At 40.1% G+C, this 24,144-nt stretch overlaps 1 protein-coding gene across 37 annotated transcripts in view; it reads left to right on the top strand.

Moving 5' to 3' along the window:
* SOX5 (SRY-box transcription factor 5) overlaps nt 1–24,144 on the top strand; it is a 1,100,902-nt gene that overhangs the window by 944,278 nt on the left and 132,480 nt on the right. For 25 of the 37 annotated variants that reach the window (XM_070049491.1, XM_070049490.1, XM_051850862.2 and 22 more), the window contains one exon: nt 17,370–17,493. In XM_070049491.1, the coding sequence (XP_069905592.1) occupies nt 17,370–17,493 (124 nt within the window). Of the gene's footprint in view, nt 1–636; nt 986–17,369; nt 17,494–24,144 lie in introns of those variants that run through there. The other 12 variants (XM_051850857.2, XM_070049502.1, XM_051850860.2 and 9 more) reach the window with 2 other exon arrangements.

Below are 24,144 nucleotides of genomic sequence, written 5' to 3'. Positions count from 1 at the left end.
CTTCAAGAAAAAAAATGATTTCTGCAAATGAATTAAAATGTAAGGTCCATTGTATAAAAGAAATATTGTAATAAGCTACATACTATTATAAAAAGAAACTAAGTAGACTTTTATAATAGTGAACAGCTTTTTAAGGAACCAGTTCTGTTACCACATACTGAGTATCTATATGTATGAGACGTTAACCTGGGTATTGTAGATATCGGTATGAGCTGGCTCTGCTTTCCGTTAAGGCAAACTTAGCAACTGAGAAAAGCACACATAACTTCAACAGAAAATGATGGTTATATGGAGTACAGACAGGAGAAGGAAACGTTGTTTGTGGAACACAGTAAGTGCACTCTCACCTTGGATTTTCAGAATTTCCTGTTTCCTTTTGGCTGGAACACCTTTTTCCTGATAACTGAAGATAACTTACTGGCTCTAGGTAACCAAATGTCACTTGTCTCATTGATGCCACATTTAAACTCTACAGCCTCTATTCCTTCTGTCCCTATTTTTTTTTTTTATCTTATTCATTGTACTGCCTGTAGAGAGTATACGTATGCCTGGCACAGAGTGGGCACTTAGGGGATGTTAATAGTCTTCATAAAGGCACAACCCTTACACTGGGTTTTGAAGAAAAGTTGCTCTTCAGTCTGAATCAAATGAATTTTCTGAGGAGGTGGAAGGGCAGTCCTCATGGTGTACATTAGATCTCTAGAATGACTCAGTCTACAGAACTGTAACTTTATGCTCTTTGACTTCTGTCTACCCAATTCTAACTCCCCCTACCCTACCCCCTCCACAGTCCATAGTAACTGCCACTCTGTGTTCTGTTTCTATGTGTTCTACTTCTGTTAGATTCTACATATAAATGAGATCATGTAGTATTTTTCCTTCTGTACCTAATTTATTTCACTAAGCATGAGGTCGTCCAGGTTTGTTTAAGTTGTTGTGAAAAGTGGCCTCTCCTTTTGAAGGCTGAGTTAGATTCGCATATCATGTATGTATTATGGTTTCTTACCATTCATCCATTGGCGGGTACTCAGGGTGTGTCTGTGTTTTGGCTGTTATGAATAATGCCGCAATGAGGACAAGAGGACATAAGGTGCTTAGTTCCTTTCATTCCCTTTGGGTAATGCCCAGAAAAGGGATAGCTGGGTGATATGTAATTATATGTTTAATATTTTAGGAACCACAAACATATTTTTGGTACTGGCTGTATCAGTTTATATTCTACCAAGGGCATACATGAAACCCTTTTCCCCATCCCCACGCCAACATTTGTGATCTCTGGTCTTTGTGATAATAGCCAGCCTAGTATATGGATGATAACTCACTGTGACTTTCATTTGTATTACCCATTTGGTTAGTGAGGTTGAGCACCTTTTCATACACTTGTTGGCCATTTTTAAGTCTCTTGTGGGAAAATGTTTAAGTCCTTCATCCATTTTTTACTATATTTGCTTTTTTTTTTTAATTTGTTTTTGCTGTTGAGTGAATTCTTTATATGTTTAGGACATTAGACTCCTGTCACATGTAGTTTACAATTTTTTCCTCCAAATCCATAACCTTTTTTTAAATTTATTTTTATTTTTTTATTTTTATTTTTGACAGGCAGAGTGGACAGTGAGAGAGAGAGAGAGAGAGACAGAGAGAAAGGTCTTCCTTTGCCGTTGGTTCACCCTCCAATGGCCGCCGCGGCTGGCGCGCTGCGGCTGGCGCACCACGCTGATCTGATGGCAGGAGCCAGGTACTTCTCCTGGTCTCCCATGGGGTGCAGGGCCCAAGCACTTGGGCCATCCTCCACTGCACTCCCTGGCCACAGCAGAGAGCTGGCCTGGAAGAGGGGCAACCGGGACAGAATCCATCACCCCAATCAGGACTAGAATCTGGTGTGCCGGCGCCGCAAGGCGGAGGATTAGCCTATTGAGCCACGGCGCCGGCCCAAATCCATATCTTTATATACATTTTTCTTTATTGTTTCCTTTGGAGTGGCAGAGTTTTTTATTGTGATGTAGTTCCATGTGTTACTTTTACTTTTCTTGCCTAAGCATTTGGCGTGATATATAAAAGGTCATTGCCAAGGCCAGTGTCGAGCATTTCCCCCACATTTTCTTCTGGGAGTTTTGCAGTTTCACATCTTTCAAGGAGGTCTCATCATATTGCGTTGAGATTTTCTATGGCGTAAGTTTTCCCAACACCTTCATTCAAAAGACTCTCCTTTTCCTGTTGTGTGTTCTTGGTGCCCTTGTTGCAAATTAATTAAGCATATGTGCTAGAGTTTATTTCTGAGTTAAGTCAGGTGAAATTTTCAGCTGTTCTATGTAGATCCCAGTATGAGAACAGGTAAGCAAAGGATCTCCTGGCCAGAAAGAATCTTACATCTAGTGGGGAACAATAAGCTCACATGGAAAGAGATAAAAAATGTTCAAAGATTTCATAATCTAGTGCATATTATATAAAAGAAACACCAGTTGTGTAGGAAATATCAAGAAATAAAGCAAGTCAAAGTAATTGGGAATGATTTCAAGAAAATTTGAAAAAAATGCTAATATTACATTTATGTAAAGTAGAGATTTGAGATTGCTGGAGTAAAAAATTTACATATTATTTTAAATCTTTCTGTAATCAGATCACAAAGGGTTTTTTTTGTTTTGTTTAGTTTTACTATTTTCTACCAAAATACACAACAGTGACTAACCATTTAAGACCTTTGGTCCAAGGGCTATCAAGCACTTAACAGAGTGGCAAGTGCCGAATTAAAGAAAAAAAAGTAAACTGACACAGTCCTGAATATAGCCCCCAAACATTGCATTTTCTTCCAAAAATTGTTTCTGAAAATATGTAAGTAGATTCTCGAAAAACTCATTTTGATTGTCAAAATATTTTTGTCAATGAAGGTGCTTGAAAAATTTTGATACTGACATTTGCATATCAAAACAGGATGATAATAAAGTCACTTTTAATTATAATAATATGCTTTTATATATTAGATAATATGGTGTTCTGTTACATATCTTTTATCATCAGTTTTTAGGTAAAATTAATAGATTTCTTTAGTTTTTAAGAATTAATCAATTTTTTATTTTTTTAAACAGGGAGAGAGACAGAGAGAGATACATTCTTTCCATTCATTCATTCCCCAAATGGCCACAATAGCCAGTTCTGGGCCATGCTGATGCCAGAAGCCAGGAATTTTATCCAGGTCTCCCATGTGAGTGGCAGTAACCCAACTTCTTGAGCAATTATCTGCTGCCTCCCAGGCACATTAGCAGGAAGCTGGATCAGACGCGGCAGTGGGACTCAGTGCCAGACACACCAATACGAGATGCTTGTGCTCCGAGTGGAGGCTTAACCTGCTGTGCCACTGCACCTGCCCCAGTTTTTAGATTATTGGAGCGATATATGTGCATAATGAAAATTTGAAAAACATCTTTTGTTCAGAAAGCATAAAGGAAAATAAATTGCAATCTAAAGATAAAAACCAAAATCAGTCAAAATGCCACCACTGCTCTCAGAAATCTCTGAAATTATAATAAAATCTTATCTTCTATTTATCATTTAAGGGTGGACTTTGACTTAGCAATTAAGATACCACCTGGAATGGTACCATCCCATATTGTTTTGCCTGGGTTCAAGTCCCAGCTCCACTGTCAATTCCACCTTCCTGGGAGGACAGCAGATGATGCCCGAGTACTTGGGCCCCCAACACCTCTGTGGATGACTGCTGTTATGGACAGTTGAGGAATGAACCGACAGGCTGAAGGTTCTTTTTCTATCTGACTCTGATTTCAAACAAATTTTTTTTTAATTTTTAAGATTATTTAAATGTGAACCTCTTTTTACAGTGAGAAAATATGTGGGAATCTTTTTGTTAAAGTATTTCTGTGTTCTTTATATAGATCAATAGTTTTATTTCAGGGAAGTATTATATTTTGCTTTATCAGTTGTTAAAGTATTCACTATATTATCATGCGTAAGTCCCTGAAAATACTTTGTTTCCAGTCAGTTTTCCTAATTAATAAAATTGTGGTAAGAACGGACCTACTGATCTCCAATAAAGCTGGATAAAATAGAAAAATTAACTAATACATGTGCAAGAGTTTTATAAAAATAGAAAGCATTGCTATATTCTAATTAAGATATTACCATTTCAAAATACTCAAACCTACTTAAGCTGGTAGTGAAGTAATGTAATTTGTTAGTTAAAAAGGTTTTGTTTTCGTTGTTTTCTAATTGAGAATTTGAGACAAAAACTGACCTTTTTAAAGTATACAATTCAGGAGATATTAGAATATTCAGTGTCTTGCAGTCACCACTGCTAATTACGGAATATTTCCCTCATTCCCAAAGCATGCTGGTCATCCGTCATCCCGATCACCCCCACCTCAATGATCATTTCTGAGATAAATTAAAAACATAAAAAACTTTGACCTGAGATTTATGTTGCTTCAAAAAAAAATCACTGAACTATATAGCTATTGAGAAAAATATTATAAATGAGAAAACAGTGAATTTTATTCAGTTTTCTAATTGTGGACTCCTGAGAATTATAATTGAAAACTGTGTTATGTCGCATATTTATCATTATATTTTGTGTTCTTTTTCCTTTTCCTGTAAATGACAGTTGACAAAGTAATGACTGATATGATTGTGCCAGTTTGTGCAAAACCTCTTGTATTCACATGAACAGACAGCGGTGAGCACTCGCAAGAACTCTGCTGTTCTGTTGTCAAGAGGTGATGATACAGGGAGGACCTTGGGGCATAGCCGGGTAAGCTGCCCTGCATCCCATATTGGAGGGATAGTTGGAATCATCTGCTCCACTTCTGATGCAGCTCACTGCTAATGTGCCTGGAAGGCAGCAGATAATGGCTCAGAGCTTAGATTCCTGTCACCCACATGGAGACTGAGATGGGATTCCTGACTTCTGGCTTCAGCCTGACCCAGTGTGGCTGTTGTGGGCGTTTGGGTAGTGAGCCAGTAGATGGAATTGCTCTCTCTCATTCTCCCTCTCTCCACTCTCTTCTCTCCTCTTCTCTCTCCTCTCCTCTTCTCTTCTCTCTCTGTCACTCTGCCTTTTAAATACATAAATAAATAGTTTTTAAAAAGTAATGTAAATAGTCATAAACACTTTAGGAAACAACTAGTTTCACATCATAGATTTTGGTTTTATCAAGCAACAGGTATGTAAAATATTGCTTTCTGATATAGCAGTGATTGTAGGATGGTAACACAATCCTAAATAATACATTGTTTAGTATATTTTAATTGGTATCTAGTTGAATTCTTTGAGCTGTAAATTACCTGTGGTCAATGAAATGGCTGAGTTTCTCCCATACTTCTTTACACTTACTTTCTTATTTTCCACCATGTTTTTTGCCGTACTTAAGTTTTTAGGATTATCAACCTTTAATACACTTTTCCAAAAGTTACCAAATATACTTTGCTTAAGTGTGCATTGTATTTGCAATAAATGTCATCTGTTTTGGAAATTTGTGAATTATGTATATTAAAATAGAGCCTTATATGAATGTAGTTTTTACATTTTGAAAATAATGTCTACTGTTACGTAAGAGGAACATTTAAGTCAAACCCACATAGCATTAAGAATGAAATGTCATTGCTTTACGGTGACAGGGATCTGTATTCTGTATCATTTGAAACTGAGTGTATCCTACGAACAGTGCCAACAATAAACACATCTTGGAAAAGTAAAAATGCAGTAGTGAAATGAGCCATTGAAAGGAAGAGTCAGTGACCATATAATATTTCAGTTCCTATTGTATCTAGTAGCAATCTGGTTAAAAAGAAATGACAGTTGCCCTGAAGGAAATAAAGTGGAGGTATTATTGTAGTAGTAGTTTGGAAAGAAAATTGCACTGTGTCCAGCCTGGATTGTTTCTCTGTCCTTGCAAACCATCCCCACCTCTCAGTGGTGCTGCTCCTTGCCTTCTTTATACAAATTGAGTTTGTATCATCTGAACTCATAGGGCCCAGGGGCCCTATGGTGACAGGGAGGAGAAGGAGGAAAAGGGGAATTAGAAAAAGAAAATTTGACAGGCAGTTTTGAAAAGAAAAGCAATTTTCCTTGTGGGTCTGTTCCTAAATAGAAGTTCTTCAATGCGATATTTTGTTTCTGCAGAGCAGTCAGTCAGAATCAAGTGCACGCTTGTACTGCTTTGTGGGGCTTGGCACTGACAGGTTTTATTTAGGAGGGGTGGGAATACAGGGGGATCGGATGTGAGGAAGTTAGTGTTTTGGCTCTATCAGCCCTGGAGGCAGAGTTAGCACTTGCAGTGGGACAAAAGTATTTGTAATCATCAGATAACTTTGCAGTCAGCTTCAATAGTATCACTCTCTCTCTCTCTCCCTTTTTTTTCTTTTTACTTTTTTTTTTTTTCATCTTGGCAGCCAAGCTCTTAGTAGAACCATCTGTCTTTCTATTAGTATTTTTGAGGCCTGTTTTGAAGCCACTTTGCTTGGCAAAGCCACTTTCATCCTTGGAAACGATTTTTTAAAAAAGTTCTGTGGCTTTTTGCCGAAGAAGAGTACTATGTAAAAAATCCACATGGCTGTTCATTTTTGTTCGAAAAGAAGATGGCTACTTTGTCTTTGTCTTGAATCAGATGAAATTAGAGGTGATGCAAGCCCACTGTGAGTGCTGGGAAGTGGGAGGTAGGGACGGCGATTTGAGTGCTGTCTGCATGTTCCCTCTTCCCTCAATGAGATGTTCTTCGGTCTTCCTAGTAGATTAATTGCAAGATATATTGACTCCATTATTTTTAATTTTCATTTCCTAAGGGCCATTGCAGTGAGTAGGATAAACTGACAAAGCAACTTTGTTTTATGTGAAATGAAAAAAATCACAGACTATTCATGGGCATTGAAAGCCCCACCTCTTTGGCTGCTAATGGGGAAAAGTCAGCCTCGTTATTCTGGTGACTCCAGTGTGGGTGATTATATCCGCCTACCTAAACCCCTCTGGTCATCTCATCTGGATGTTACATTCTTCATTTGCCCTGAGACGGCTGTGCAGCGTTGCTGTGTTCTGCGAAACAGCCGCCGGTGAACGGATCGCTAAGGATGATGTGTGCCTAAACGCCGCAGCACTCATCGCCCTGAACTCTTGAGGAACATTTGAAGAAGTTGTAGATATTACTATGTGTTTGTAATTGTACTGGCTGAAACCGGGCAGCTGCCTTTTATGTCCACATTCGTGTACGCGGTGGAAACACATCTCCTCCTGGAAGGTCACACTGTTTGAGCCCTCCCCCCCCACCAAGTCTCACTCCCAGGAGACCTGCTCCTTGCGATGTGGATTCTCTCCAGTTCTTAGATTCCTGTGTTGCTCCCGTCTGGTAATGCTTTCCGGCCCTCTCTTCCTGCTCCGAAGCCCTAAGCCCTGTGTACAGCAAAGCCAGTTTTGTTATCCCCATAACCCATCCGTGCTGAAGTTCCCCCAGTGGCTCCCTCTTCTCTAACTTGGATGCTGGAACTCACCTTCTCTGATCCTCAACCACAGTCAGTAGGCAATTTTGGAGCAAAATATCACAGAAAAGAGAAATCTGACAGCGGTATAATACCTGGGGTTTCATACAGGGCCTCAGCATTTTCTCACTCTTTGTAACTGTCTGAGTGACTTGCTCTGCCCGCTCTCACAGTGGCCATCCCAAACCTCCTCACCTGTGGCCACGTCCATGCCTTGGTCCCAGTCTCTCTCATTTTCAGGATATGGCCGTGCCTTCATTGCTGAGCAGATGTCTTCCATCAGGCCCCGTGTTCTTCGCCCTCCCATTTCCCTACCTTGCAAACGTGACTGCCTCTACCCATTTATCTAACTCAGTTACTCAGAGCCCAGAGAGGGAGATGTCACTCCCATTCAGAATGAGTCCCTCCGCCTCTGCCTTGCCTGCCGGCCTTCTCTGGAATTTTTGCCCAGCGGATCGTTGCTCTCCTTCTCCTATGTAAAACTCGGACTTTCTCGGGTGCTCCTCTCAGCCGATCAGCGCACTCAGAAGCCTGCTCTGTAAAGGCGGCGCCGCCTTCACCTGCACCTGGCGTCCATCCGCAGCTGCTGTCGCGTGTCTCAAGGCACCTTCAGCTGCAGAACCGTCTGCCTTTGTCATTTCCTTTTCCTCTCCTGTTGCCCAGTCCTCAACCTTCTGCCATACGGTTTCTACCCTTTCTTCTAGTGGAACTGATGTTATTTGATTCATTTGCTAATGAATAGTCTCAAGAGACATTATTTTTGGTCTCTAAACATATTCTTTCCGCTACCTTTTTCATGGTTTGTTCCCTCCATCTTGAAATACCATTAGTTTTTATGACCCTGTACCCTTATTTTCTTTATTCTCAATTTACCTTTCTACTTGTAGGCTTCTCTGCCTCTACCCTTTGTGGAATTTTGGTGTGATCCGGATCATTGTAAGCCATCCTTCTCTTTATTTTTCATACTTTGTCTAGATATCTAGTTCATTATCGTAAATGGATGACTCCCCAAGTCATAGCCCCTGATGACCTCTGCCCTCAGCTTCTGATTAGAGTGTGCGTCTGTCATAAAGAGATGGCCAGTGGAACATCAGTTACGCACCTCCATCTCATCCTGGTCCAAAATGCTTTCTTCATCTCTCCGAGAAAACTGTCACTGTGTTTTTGCAGTTTTTTTTTAATTGTTTGATAGCACTCTATAAAGAGAAATGGAGTGAGCATATGCTGTAGTGATTAAGATGCTACTTGGTAAACTCACATTCCTTATCTCAACGCGTAGGTTTGAGTTCTAGTTCTGCTTCTGCTTCCAGATTCCTGCTAATGAGCAACACCCTGGGAGGCAGCAGGCACCAAGTCAAGTACACTTGGATCCCTGCAACCCATGAGGGAGACCAGAATTCAGCACCAGATTCCTCTCTTCAGCCTGGCCAGACTTAGCTATTGCAGGCATTTGGGAGTAAACCAGGACATGGAAAATTCTCTCTCTCACTCTCTCTCTTATTTACATTTAAAAATTTGTAAAGAATAACCTAACTGGCCATCGCCGTGGCTCAATAGGCTAATCCTCCTCCTGTGGCGCCGGCACACCGGGTTCTAGTCCTGGTCGGGGCACCGGATTCTGCCCCGGTTGCCCCTCTTCCAGGCCAGCTCTCTGCTGTGGCCTGGGAGTGCAGTGGAGGATGGCCCAAGTGCTTGGGCCCTGCACCCCATGGGAGACCAGGAGAAGCACCTGGCTCCTGCCTTCGGATCAGCATGGTGCACTGGCCGCAGCACGCCAGTCGCAGCGGCCATTGGGGGGGTGAACCAACGGCAAAGGAAGACCTTTCTCTCTGTCTCTCACTGTCCACTCTGTCTGTCCAAAAAAAAAAAAAAAAAGAATAACCTACCAACATTATCTTTGATTCTGCAATTTTCTACACTTTTGAGTTCTGCAGTTCTTTCACCCCAGATGTTTCCACTGTACTACTTCTGTGCAAGCCCCCATCAGCTACTGCTTAGTTGCAGTCTGTTTGCCTCCTGCTTGATTTCTGGGCTGTCCTCCCAGTTCTCTTCTCCAGATAGTCATCCGAGTGCTTTGTCCACCCTTACTCATCTCTCTCAATCCCCAGAGCCTCAAGGAGAAAATCCCAATTCCCTTCCCCTAGTATATGCAGACTGATGTCGAGCAGATTTCTCACCGTGGTTCCCTGTCCAGTTTGTGCTCTTTCTGACTAGTGGTACTGTCCTCCTCGCTGCATGTTTTTCTTGCTTCTGTTCTTTTGTTTGTGTCTCCCAGCCTGCTAAGAATTTTTTTCTCACTGGCTAAATCCTGTTTATCTATGGAGATGTTCTACCTGCTGTACCTGCCTCCAGGAGGCAGTCACTGACTTCTGGTTGTGTGTCTCTTCTATGCTGTCATAGTCTCGTATGCCAGTCTCGGTTGTTTAATACACGGCAATTTATTTTACTTACCTGTCCATTTAGTGCACCAGAACTAGAGCTGCCAGAGAGCGGGAGTGTATTTGAGTTCGTCTTTTACTCCTGAGTTACCAAAAAGTGTTCATTCTATTTAAGGATTATTGATGAACTGAGTAATATATCAACCCATGTAACTGGAAACCAGATTAATTATATCTTAAACATCTACTTAATATATTAAATTCAGGAAGCAAATGAATAGTTTCATAGTAGAATATTTATATAAAGTATAAAATATTTATAAATAATTGACAGATATGTACTTGTTCTTTCTAAGTATGACAATTTGGATGACTTAAATTGCATTCATTAAATTTTAGAGGACAAGACTAAAAGCAGTACTTGTTGGAAGAAATAGAAAAAGCATTGAGACATAATATTTCATTTTAAAATTTAAAAAATATAGGAAGCAGCCTCCTAAATGTGTTGCGAGTTATTCTAACTTGTAACATGCCCCTATTAAGTCTTTGGATAATATTATTTTTATTTAATTATAAATGTCACACATTTTAAACCCTAATTAGCAGTCTAAAAAGAAATTCATGCATTAAGTGAAACAAAAGAAATCATGTTTATAGTGATTAGGATTTGGAATCACAATTTTCAAATAATGTAAAATGAATTAGTAGCCATATCACAAGTCTATTTTAGAATTTGTCCAGAAAATGAGTAATTGTTTTGATATGATGTGTTCTTTGCTCCCAAATGGAGGCTAAATTCCAGGAGCAGTGAGTGGAAAATTAGTTAAGATACAGCGGTACTACAGTTGGTGCTCATTCTCTGTGCACGTTTTTCAGCATTGCTGTGACTGCTGCATTACCCAATACTGAACAACTGCTCCCAAGGAAGATACAGTTAGGGTCTTGTGAACCCCAGGTCACAACGCTTCCATCACCTATCAGAGCATAGCCTAACTTCATCTGTATTTCTGTTTAAAGTCACCTTGTTCACTATTTACCTATCGACCCATTTTTATTGACCTTAAACCTGAACAGAGCTTACCTAAACACAGGGCATGTCACAGCCTCCTCGCACTTACCAACTAGACCAACACTATGCCCAGGGACGTTTTAAACAGCAAAATTCACGTGTTTTCATTGCTCTACACATGTCTTCAAATGAACACTAAAGCACATCCATTGTTACTATCGGGATCGCCGTAAATTTTAGTGACTTGGAAAATTCACAAATATAAAATCCACAGATAATAAGAATCAACTATATTTGGTTTGCATTTCCAGTAACATGCACAGATTATCCAAATATTTTGGATTATTTACTTTACCCTTTCCTTTATTCTAAATATTAATATACATTATCATACAATCTGTTCTATGATATTTTAGGAAAATTTATCACCATGACCATGAAATTACATTTATTTTCCATTTTAGTGCCTCTCTCCCACTTTTCCCCACTACATTTCTCACTGCGGGGAACAGGCAGTACTAGATGGAGAGTAGAAGATACAGTGGCAGTGTAAGCTCTGCTTTGACCTCTATGCTAAATGTTGAACTAGTTGGCCAAGTTGGGTCTGATTTCCTTTTCTGCCTCACAGTTGTATTACCCCAGATAATCTCTAGGGTCTTCCTTAGCTGTGAAACTCTGGGTTTCTCTTTATGGGTGGGGAAAAATTAAAACACACAAAAAAAATCATCATTCCAAAAAATGCATTTCAATAACTTAATCCATAAAAACACTGAAGTTTAGACACAGATTTAATAAAAGCCTCAGGATTCATTTTTATTTATTCCTTAAAACACTAAAATAGTATATAAACTATTGAAGTATAAATAAATTACATGGATAAAAATTACCATACACAAGTATACCTTCTGTATACACAGCAGCCAGTTCAACAACACTTGCACGAAAATGTTTGTAATCAATAACAATAAAATGTGTTTAAAAAAGAAAAAGAAAGCCTTACAAATAACTTACTAAGCAAACCACCAGGCCTGTATGAAGACATGTGTAAACTGAAGGATATAACTTGATGTTGGCTATCAAGACATCAAGATAATTCAAAAAATTCTGTATTGTAAAATTAATGTGAAAAAATGAATGTTAATAGGTCCAAGAAATATTTGAAAAATAGAATTATAATTTTAGAACACTGGCCTTACGTATTGATAACATGCAGAGTTATAAAAATTTAAACAGTATGCTAATAGGACATGACAGGTAGGCCTATCTGTTCATTTTCTATGTTACTTTTCTGTTTCTTTATGGATGCAACATTCCAAACATCATAGATACGTCTTAGTGCATGCAGTCATTTCAACATGGTTGAACTGTACCAACACAAACCAACTGGTACTTCACCCTTCTGTTCCTCTCTGAGAGATCGGATTGCTTTCCTGTCGTGAGATAGCTTAGTTGTCCGCAGGCTCTTTGTGGACATTTGAGGCTGATGTATGAGGATGTAGCTAGAATGATGGCAGCCTGTAATTTATGCAGCTTCTTTATTTCTGATTCGTTACTACATCGAATAGTTTTCTGCTTGCCACAGCTGAGCTCTGAGGACACAATGAGCAGTCGGTTGCAACCCTTTTCCTAAATAAGGTCAGAGGGCAAACTTAATGTTGTCCAAGTAACTTTTATTCAGCAACTATTATGGTAGCTTTATGAACTGAAGAGAAGCAGCAGCTCCTTCTGGCTGGAAATTTGGTGCCAGAAGAAAGAACTGCCTCACCGGCAGATAGTATGAGTCTCGAAAGCCTTGGAAGAATGACTAGATGTTTGCCAGGAAGAAACAGAGAAATAATTTAGAACAGGAGAAAATATTATTGGACATATTCCAGTTTGGAAGAACACACAGTATGCAAAGAGCTCTCTAGGAGCCACTGGGGCAAGAGTAGAGGCTATGGGGAGGAGGATGGCAGAAATTCCTGGAAAAATAGACTGGGGACAAGTAGTGCAGACTTGTGAACACTGTGCTTAGGAACATATGTCTCCAGGTAAAAGCAAACCATCAGAATTTTTTAAACAAGAGGGACCTGTAAAATAAGATAAGGTACAGGGGGTGGACACTTAGCCTGGCAGCTAAGATGCCTGTATCTCAATTCAGAGGGCCTCACTTTATTCCTGCCTCTGCTCCAGCTCCTGGTCACACCTTACAGCTACCGCAAACCCTGGGGAGGCAGCAGTAATGGCTCAAGTGGTGGCTTCCTGCCCCTCGTGTCAAGGAACCTGGATTACGTTCCCGGCTCCCAGCTTTGGCCTCAGCCCATTCCTGCCATTGCGAACATTCGAGGAGTGAACCAGCAGATGGGATCTCTCTATCTGTCTGCCTGTCTACCAGTCTATCTGTCTGTCTGTCTTTCCTGCACTTCTCAAATAAGTAATTCTAATTACAAAATAAAATATAAGACTCATTTTGAAGGAATTTTATGAGAAATAAAGCTTAAAACTGGTTTTATATTTGTGGACTCCAGAACCTGTAATCATCAGGAAAGTCTCATTTTCCACTACTGAAGTGGGAACTCACGAAGTCTGTAGAAAAGTGAAATTAAAATGCCCATTTATTTTGTTGTAAATTTTTTTGAAACCCATAGTTTTTTCATAATACAAATTTTCTATCATCTTGGTGAAGGTATTCATATGCATGGCTTTCAAACTTTGCATCAAGGGCCAGTGTCATGGCATAGCCAGTAAAGCCACTGCCTGAGAAACCAGGATCCCATATAGGTGCCAGTTGAATCCGGCTGCTCTACTTCCAGTGCAGGTGCATTCTAATGCACCTGGGAAAACAGTGGAAGATGACCCAAGTGGGCGGGCCCCTGCCACCCACATAGAAAACCTGGAGGAAGCTCCTGGCTCCTGACTACTGGCTCCTCGCCTTTGAACCAGCCAGCTCTGTTCTCTACAATCATTTAGGGAGTGAACCAGCAAATGGAAGATCTCTCTCTTTCTCTGTCTCTCTCTCTCTTTGAGGCTCCGCCTTCCAAATAAATAAATCTTTTTTTTTTAAAAAATTGCATCAAAATAAATATATGTTTTAATTAAATTTTCCACATACTTTTTCAAGTGCCCTTGTGTATATCAAAAGATAATTCGTGAGAGATAAAAATATGTGTTGACAGTGACTGAAAGAATTATTTAGACCACTACTCTCAAATCTGGCTGCATATTGGCAGTCATCAAACAAGCTTTAAAATTGCTGATGGCAAGACAGATTTCGTTGGTCTGGGCACTGATATTTTCCAGAGCTTTCAAGGTGATTCTCAAGTGTTAAAAAACTACACTAAATCAAGAAACTATTGTTGCTTTAATTCTAGAAGTCACTTTCCCAGAATTTTATGTATGCAAAACATGTGGCCTCTTATAAACTTTATATACGTGTAATTTAAAGGCCTTTTCATTCTTCACTCCAAAATGCTTTTATTAAATTTGTGGTGTATCTTATAACCAGTGACATTTTAGAAAAGAGATGTGCTATGTAAAATAGGACAATGTAGAAACAGTGAAATATAAACAATCTGGTGAATCCCTTAACTGATGTGGTTGGTTGGTTGGTTGGTTGGTTGGTTCTTTGTTACTCTGGTCTGCATTCTTGTCATACGTGGAACTAACCCCGTGGTGTTTTGCACTGCTGTGACTGCCATTGTTTTAGGACACTTGTTCAATAGGCAGTTTCTAATCTTTGAGTCTTTAAACAATTGGCTGGCTGTACTGGTGCAAACCTTCAGCTTAAACCTCAGACACAGTCTCTTTGTTCCTTCCCTATTGCCAGTATTGCCATTCCTTTTGTGGTTTCCCTCTAGTGGCCATGATAGTTTTAAAATCCTTTTGGCCAGGAGATGTTTTCCAATTTGTATTCCTTGCTTAAAAAGTGTCTCTCATTCTTGCAGTGCTTTTCCTTCTCTACCTCCTTGTCTTTGTCCATGCCTCTCTCTTCCTCCCTCATAAAATCCTCACTCTGCACCCCTACAATTGCCAACCAAAATCTGATACAACTCAGAGTTTTACTATGAAAAATTAAATCCAAGAGAAACTGAAGGTAGACAAATTAGAAAACTGAGAAATGATGAGATCTGTGGGAATCCCGAGAGCCTCAGGAAAGTATAATGCCAATAGGAAAACAAGTCTGAGAGAGATTTATACTCTTAGGCTCTGTGAGCAAATGTGTTTGTAACTGCTGTGTGTATTTTGGGGGGACAGAGAGAATTCTTGTTCACTATTATATCTCTACTGCCAAGCTCAGCTTCTTGCATTTAGTGTACATATTTATTAAAAATTTCCCAAATAATTAATATATGGAAAGGTTGGTGAAGAAGATTAAAGTATCAGATACATGAGTTTTAAAGTGATCCTAAATTCTCATCTATTAACTGGGAAATAAACCGAGCTGAGACCACCTACCCACAAAAGGAAGGAACATGGAGGAAGCAGAAAATGAGGCAGTTATTGATAGCCAGTATTGAAAGTGCTGACCAGCCAATGGCAGCAGGCCCTGCCCTCAGACATTCAGCTTCTTGCGTGCTTATTTCACTGGGATCCCTTCCCCCAGTTCCTCATTGGTTGAGCACCACGAGAGGTAAAATCTAAACACAATATGACACTTAAGGCAAGGGGAGAGGGGGGGCAATGGGGCTTGTGTGCTGCTGTCTAGGTAGGATCAGGGAGGGAGAGATTCCGTGGCGGATGTAGCAAAATCTGTGTGTTCTAAGATATTTCAAGAATTGATATGTGAGGGGATGAGAGAACCAGTGAGGAGCATCCTTTGGTCACATAGTTGGAACTCTTAGGTAACTCTTAGAAATTAGCCCATGTGTATGTGTAAGGGCCCTGAGGAAAACAAAAGTTCAAAAAGGTGTAAATGCCTTGGAAGCAGCCTAGTATTTTCCACTACAATGTTCCGCCCATACCCCAGTAGCTTTGCAGTTGGTCCCAGCCTTCTCCCCAAGGAAAGCACCCTGGGAATTCTCTGCCTGATATTATTGTGCAATAAATCCTTCACAGCCTTCTCCCAAGGAAGATACCCTAGTTGAATAACTTCTTCCCAGAGCCAGGTGGGCTGCCCCACCTGTTAACACAGAGTAGCCAAACCTAGGGAGGAATTTTACCCCATTCACACTCGGTAAATCCTATGTCCAGTAGACGAGGGAGGTGGGGAAGGAGAAAGGGTTGGAAGAATGGGACTCGATTCCCTTAGAAACCCCAGTCTAAATGTAAACTAGGCACTATCTCTTGGATTCTGTCAGAAGAGGGTGCCTATCCTTTCTGGAGATGCCCTACCTCATTAAACCTTGCTAGCTTGCATAGCACTCCTCTCTGTGTCGCCTCTGAATTCTTTATTGCATGTAAACAAGAACATGTTCAACTTAGCTCCATTAGACGAGCTCATCAGCTAATCTATTCTAAGATTTTTTTCCCACCCACTTAGCCCCCTGTGCTGATGCTGGGACTAGGCCCTGGCATCCTTCAATACAGTGTTAATGTACTTAGGCTAAGCTAAGTTCTTATGAAAATTTACCATTGGGTCACGTCTAATGTTCACTCACTGATAAATGCTAATGATCACCAGGATAACCTGGCCTCAATATTTACTCAATATTTTGGCTAATGACAGCCTCTACATTAGTCTAAATCATAACACTGTTGCAGAAATGATTATATTAAATTATATTTCTAGAAATTTCTCTTCAGTTAAAGAAGATACTTACTCCATTGTGCTGGATAATTTATTAACTAATGTGACTCCCATACTCTTAAACATCAGCAGATTAGAGGTTATGCCAAGGATGATGGTGAAAATAAAGGCCATGGAGTTTGAGGAGTGGTTCACTTCCTTCAAAAGAGGGGGATGGATAGATGAAGGGAGGGAGAGTAAATGAGTATTCAAGGCCCTGGAATCTAGATCCAGTTCTGACTAATTCTAAGGCCATGGGAAAGTTTGTTCTCTGTTGGCAGCAGTTAACCTCTCCTATAAAGAAAGGGGGAGAGTTTTAGTCGTTTTCCCCATTTTCTTCCAATTCTATTACTGAGATGTTTTAAAGTCTCAGTCTTACATGTGAACTTGAGAAAGCACCTTCAAACTGCTGTGCTATTCATACATAAAACATTACAGGTTTAGTTTTTCATTTTAGAAGGCAGAGTTAGTCCTAACTGGTGGGGTTTACCAGATCCTTCCAGGGTGTGACTTTTAAACAATTGCATTAATGTAGTAAGAAGTCTTACCATGCAAAGCAGTGATGTTTTCATCACTGTGCAGGATATCATTTAGGGAAAGTATTCGTCAGGCTAGAGGTTGAATCTGACAAGATCTCCTACCTAAGGTAGTTCAAAAGTATGACCTCTGGCCGAGGGTTCTGGCAAGCTGCTTTGCCAGTATTTGGAACTGAATATGTGATTTTCTTTTATCATGATATAAGGAGGGTGGGAAGCATGGAACACCAAAACTGCTTCTCTTTGATTCGCTCTATCACGTTCAGCAGGTTCAAGGTCAGCTGCCGCCATTAATGATCCCCGTATTCCCTCCTGATCAACGGACCCTGGCTGCAGCTGCCCAGCAAGGATTCCTCCTTCCTCCAGGCTTCAGCTATAAGGCTGGATGTAGTAAGTATCATTGAGTTTTCATTTGGGAGTGGGTGGAGGGCACGGCTTTAGGCAATTTAACGTTACTGCCACACCAAGAAATGAGATCACCCATATAGCACTTTTATTTAAAGAGGAAACACCACAGAAGGTGTGGAAAGGATTTGCGTTGATATTTAAAAGAACTTAGATTATTTCTGGGCTTCTGAAGCCAATATTTGCTCATTATAATTCAGTTTCACAATTTCTATTTCTAGTATATATCTTAAAATATGAATGTAAATTTGGGGTTCGTTTTATTTTTGGCATTGGAAAGATAGGAATATGCTTTTCAATAGCTTTCCATTGCTCAGTAAGATAAAACCCAGAATTGCTAATGTGAATTAGTTGGACTTGCATTATTTGTCTCCTCCCTGTATTTACAGCCCGTTTCTCACCAGTCTTCTTTCAGTTCTTGGTCCAAGCCATGCTCTTTCTTGTCTCAGGACTTGCATTGTTAATGTTCACTCTTCACTGATCCTCTTGCAACTCAGTTCAGGGGGCACTTGGCTAACCTTGGCTGTGTCCCTTCTCCCACTTCTTTAGGAAACTGTGTGTTTTCTCTTTCACCTTAATTGTAGGGTTATTAGGGCAGGTGCTCATTCCTTCTTATTCTTATTTCTTGCCTTCTGGTACAACATGCAGCTGTTTTTTTGGATAAACTAATGAATAAATACTTATTAGAAGCAACATAGAGATAAGTTCCACCAAAATCACAGTTTTATTGCTTATTGGCTTTAGATTTCATGATTTTGTGGCCTTTTCTCATTTCCACCCAAATCAGAATTGCACATGGTTAGTTTTAGAAGCAGAGTAACTCTTCAACTTTCAAAATTTAAATATCAAAAATGTCAGCTATATTCTGTTAGATAAAAACAGTAAGGCCTCTTCCAAAGAGGGGCTAGCATCCTAAGCTAAAAAGCTTCTGTAGTGCACCATTGTCACGGCCAGAGGGATAGTGAAAAAACAAGTTTATTGAAATATTTTCACTGATAAAAGAAGAATATGGGTATGGGAGAAAAGTAGCAAATTATTTCTTTTCCAAAATTTCTACAGAATATTGTTTTTAAATTCCAGTATACTCATATACAGGCTCATAACTTGTCCTGTTAGCTTCTTACCGTGCTCTGCACTTAAATTCTTCCACCATTCCTAGAAGTCCATTCTAGGTGAGGTTTTTTTTACTTTTCACATCTGATATCTTAACAGTTATTCCTGTCTTGAAATCTTTCTGTATATCATTTTGAAGAAATGGGATGAATATTTTAATTATTTAAAGCCATTTAGGATGAGTAGGTTTCCATTCTGAAGTTCACAGAAAAGTGATCCCAAACTTCTGAACTGTGAAAATTTCTGCTTGTTTAGTATGCTTTTCCTTGAAATTTTTATTCAGCTTTTGCAAACCTTTCTCCTTATTTTGATTTCCTGTGCTTTCAAATGTTGTTTTCATTATGGACTCTTGGTTCATTCATTTAAATATTATTTGTCATATCATCCTGCCTTTGTATATCATTGACTCATCCAGACACACCAAATTTTTTTTGTAATTAAAAACTGTTTATGTATACTATATACTTTTAAAATTTAAGAATAGAATTTTAAATTCCTTTGCTGCACTGAATTCTGAGTTTTAATCATGAAAGGTTTTTATTTTATTTTGTTTCATTTTTCCTAAGGAATTATTTTTCCTGTTAAACACGTGTTGCCAATGTGTTTTTGGTAACCTTGGTTACTAAAATGAAAAGAAAACGACAGTTTTTAAAATTGTTAGTTGCCTGACTGCACCTGCAATATATACATATAGACCAGTTCTATTTTCAAAAAAAAAAAAAAAAAGTTTATTAGGCAACTGCAGAAGTCAGTCCCATTAGCAAACATTGTGCTGAAGAGAAAGCATGTAGGCCAGGAAAAGGTCAGAGCGCCACTGCCTCACTTCCATTTGGCAGAGCTGGCACACTGCACTTCCTCAGTGTTAATGTCACCTGGCATGGGGAGGGCTTCCCCTCCTGAAATGGTTAGTCTATTAACCATCTGATATTTGTGTCTTCAGGGTTTGAGGTGATAAATGATACCACTTCTTTTGCAGCCTTGGGGATAACATAGAATAAAGCCCTTAGCGCAGCAGGCGAGCTGGGGACTGGCATCGTGCCAGGCTCTAGAACAAAGCAGAAGCCAGCAGCAGAAGTAGCGCCACCTTAGTGGACGCTGTGGCCCTGGGAGGCCGTGGCTGGGTGAGAGCGATACGTAGCCCTGAACATCTCCCTGATCACACACAGGGAAGGAAGGGAGGTCAGGACAGAAGTCTCAGCACCACCTCTCCTCCTTGGGACTTTCCCTCCATAATCGTGAACCGTGTGTGACTTGTGTGATTGCCACTTGTGTTGAATGATATTCCCTAGTTCCCAGCCCAAGACCCTGACCAGCACCTATTGATTCTAGTTTCAAGTAAATGTGAAAAATACATTATGTGTTGCTATTAAAAATCTAGATCCTTTTTCTCTTCATAAGATGTGTCTTGATAAAATGCATAAAATAAGATTTTGAGTCTCTGGAATTCAAAAGGAAATACTATTCTATATTTCCAGCTGCAATAAGTAAATAAATAAATAAAATAATTGAGGGACTAAACTAGTACAGATTGAGTTAACATTTCATATTTTTAGGAAAAAGGCATTTAGTTAGATGTATTTGCCCTTTAAGAAATAGTGATAAAAATATGGTGTGGAAGAGAGAGAAACGAATATAGTTGTTTTCTTAACTGCTATAATGCCCTGCATTAAGCAATATAAGAATGTGTGTTTAAAAATTAATGCATTACTTATTTGTTAGAGAGAGAGAGCGAGCAAGACTTCTACCACTGGTTCACTCCCCAAATGCCTACAGTAGTGCAAGAGGCACGAGGTATAGAAGGAGATGCTCAGAAGCCAGGATCCAGGAACTCCATCCAGGTCTCCCATATGAGTGGCAGGAACCCAATCACCTGCTGCCTCTCAGGTTCTACGTTAACAGAAAACCGCAGACCAGAGGCAGGTGTGGAACCCAGGCATAGCAGTAAAGGCAGAAATTTGCGAGGAAACTGGATAGACAGAAGTCGTATTTTATTTTTTTTTTTAATAAAAGATTTATTTTATTTACTTGAAAGGCAGAGAGAGAAAGACCTTTGATCTACTGGGTCACTCCCCAAATAGCAGCAAAGGCTGGGGCTGGGCCACGCTGAAGCCAGGAGCCAGAAGCTTCATGCTGGTCTCCCATGTGGTTGCAAGGGCCCACGCTAAAGCCCATATGTGATGCCAGCATTGCAATGGCGGCTTAACCCATTACACCACAATCCCAGTCCCAGATAGAAGATTTAAAGACTGTTGTCGTAGGGGCTCGCATTGTGGTGGAGCGGGTTAAACTGCCACCCATGATTCTCACATCCTATTTGGGTACCGGTTTGAGTCCTGGCTGCTCCATTTCTGATCCAGCTTCCTTCTAACATTCCTGGGAAAGCAGCGGAAGATGGTCCAAGTGCCTGTCCCCTGCACACACACAGGAGACCCACATGAAGCTCCTGGCTCCTGAAATCAGTCTGGCCCAATGCTGGCCTTTGTTGCCATTTCAGGGGTGAACCAGCAGATGGAAGGTAGCTATCTCTCTCACTTTCTCTCTCACTTGCTCTCTCTCTCTCTTTAACTCTGCCTTTCAAATAAAAAATAAATCTTTAAAAACAAAAAGAATATTGTAATCCACACTTAACTATGAATAGGTTGCTCAGTTTACAAACATTCATACATTATTACCAGAATCTCACATTTTGTTTGGGCCTTTGGCATTGATGAAATCTAGTAAAAAAACCCACACATCTTCATGGATTCATTTCTAGTTACTGATTTCAAAATCTAATAATAATGACATAATTCTAATAAGATGAAAACAAGATGTATTATGAAATTGAATACATTTTATATACAGAAAACATTACTTTTATTAAACACACATACGTATATAACAAAGAACTTTAATTATTTAAAACCATTTGCTTAATTAGTCACTTTCATTTATAGGCCAATTCGATTCACAGAAAAAAGTGTTGCTCAAATAATCTGTATTTTTAACTTGTTAGTTCTATTAAAACTGTCAGGTAAGTTTTTGTATGTGAGCACATATTTTTATAACACATAATTAAAATTCTAAGTTATATTTATGGATAAGAGCTCATTGTAATCAGGAAACAGTCATTACATCGATTTAAATACTTTTTGGAAGAACCAACTCAGGTTCCCTTTCTGAGCTGTAAAATAGCTCGATGTACACATGAATTGGTTCAAGTACACTTTGGATGGTTGAAATTGCCACGATATGGTCCATTTGCCTCTGCTGGAAAGGCTAAGCAGCATCCTAACCCATTCACCAAGAACTTCCACCTGTGCGCCGGGACGCGGCATCAGGCACACAGTTTTGAACAAAAATGTAAACGCCTGTGACACCTGCAGAACAGCTTTCTGTTGGAGGGAAGAATACTGCTTTTGTGTTTGCTCATCTTGCAAAAAAAAATCCACCTTAAACGGAGGGGAATCGTGTTGAATGTGCATGTGTGTCAGCCCGACATTTTAGGCTCCGGAACACTGCGAGTTTGTTGGCATAAGGTGGCTTAAGAGCCAAGTTTGGTGAATACCACATTCTTGGACCTACCACCCTGCTGGCCGCTTCGTCCTGCTCCAGGCTGAGGCTCACGGCTGCTTTTCCAGTGCACATGTTTTAGAAGCAGAGGCGTGGGCGCGTCCCCCGTTACTAACGCTCTGCTCTCCTGCTTTGGGCTTCACTGTGGAATTTCCAGTCGTATAATTATCATAGAAGCTAGAAATTTTGACAGGAAGACATTTTATGTGGAAATTTAAAAAATCTCCAGGAAAAATGCAATAAAACATCCCATATTCTATATACAATATAAAATAAACGGTTGGGAAAAGGGCTGACTTGGTACGTTAGCTCAAAATGCCAAATTGAATGTGTCAAACAGCTAAAGATCCAGTCAAGAATGGTATGGTTCCCAGACGGTGTGCCCTGGTTCCCAGGGTGCTGTAGCTAATTCGTAAGGGCACATGAGATTTTTTTAGGTTTCCAGGGAAATACAGAGGCATCCAAAAGAAACCACACACACTGCCATAGTTAAGTCGTTTTGACTTTTCTTTTTTAATAAAATTGAGTTGCTAGAGATTTCTTTTGACCTAAAGTTGTCATGAAAAAAAAAAAAAAGTTATTGAACCACTGATGGTGCTTTAACCCAAGAAAATTTGCAAAGTTTTGGCCCACTTTGATGTATATTTACTTTTTAAGTGACTGGTGCTGCATTGTGGCACAGTGGGTTTACCTGCCACTTGCAACGGCAGCATCCGCTGTCAGAGTGCTGATTCGAGTTGCAGCTACTCCACTTCCAATCCAGCTTTAGAAGGCAGCAGGAAGATGGCTCATGGACAGGAGTCCCTGCCCCTCACGCAGGAACACAGGATGGAGTTCCTGGCTCCTGGCTTCAAGCTGGTCCAGCTCTCAGTCTGCAGCCATTTAGAGAGTGAGTCCCAGTCAGCTGATAGAAGGTAGTCTGTCTCTGTCTCTCCCTTTAACTCTACGCTTCTTTAATAAATCTTGGTGACTTTTTTAAACCTGGAACTTCCCATTTCATCAACTACAGAACAGGATATCATAACAAAATTTGTTTTGTACTTAACTCTGAAGACACAGTCTACTGGTACAGTCGTATGTGCCCATTGTATCCCTTGTCTGTATGACTTCAGGCCTTCAGTTTTTTGTGTGGTTTGCTTTAATGAGCCTCTTGTCAAATAGGCAGTTACAAATTGAGAGATGATTAGCATGAGAGCTTGTGGACTTTAAGTATCCTTTGACCTCACTCTGCTACTTAGGTTGTCTTTACATAGGTTACTGAGTTTCAGTTTTCTTATCTACCAAATGGACTAAAAGAATTATTTTGCTGAATTGTTCAGCATTTACATAAGATTATATAGGAAACAATGCTTAATGCTGTATCTGTCTTAGCAAGTTATTTATAAATGTTAGATACTAGAACAGATAATATAATGAAACACAGATCCTATTTATTTTGGGTGTGGTAGGATTTCAGAGCCCCGCCCAGCATTTAATTGTATTTTAATCTTATCTAGAATGGAACTCACCCTGCAACACCTCAATGGGGCTTCCTCTCTTTTAGGAAAGAACTATTTACACAAAGTAAAGTAACATAGTGCTGATGGAGGTGTTTGGCTTGACACTACCTCAGCTGTAACTCCTGCATTAGAATCACCAAGTTTGTTTGTTTGTTTGTTTGTTTTGATTTATTTGAGTTACACAGAGGGAGAAGGAGAGGCAGAGAGAGAGAGAGAGAGAGAGAGAGAGAGAGAGAGTCTTCTACTTGTTTACTCCGCAATTGGCCACAACGGCCAGAGCTGCGTCCATCCTAAGCCAGGAACAAGGAGCCAGGAGCCAGGAGCCAGGAGCTTCCTCTGGGTCTCCCACGTGGGTGCAGGGGCCCAAGGCTTTGGGCCATCCTCCTTTGCTTTCTCAGGCCACAGCAGAGAGCTGGATCAGAAGTGGAGCAGCCGGGCCTCGAACCGGTGCCCACGTGGTATGCTGTCATCG

This window comes from Oryctolagus cuniculus, chromosome 9 (assembly GCF_964237555.1).
Source record: "Oryctolagus cuniculus chromosome 9, mOryCun1.1, whole genome shotgun sequence".
NCBI classification, from domain to species: Eukaryota; Metazoa; Chordata; class Mammalia; order Lagomorpha; family Leporidae; genus Oryctolagus; species Oryctolagus cuniculus.
Note: the sequence above shows the minus strand (reverse complement) of the source record. Positions and strands in the feature narration are given on the sequence as shown.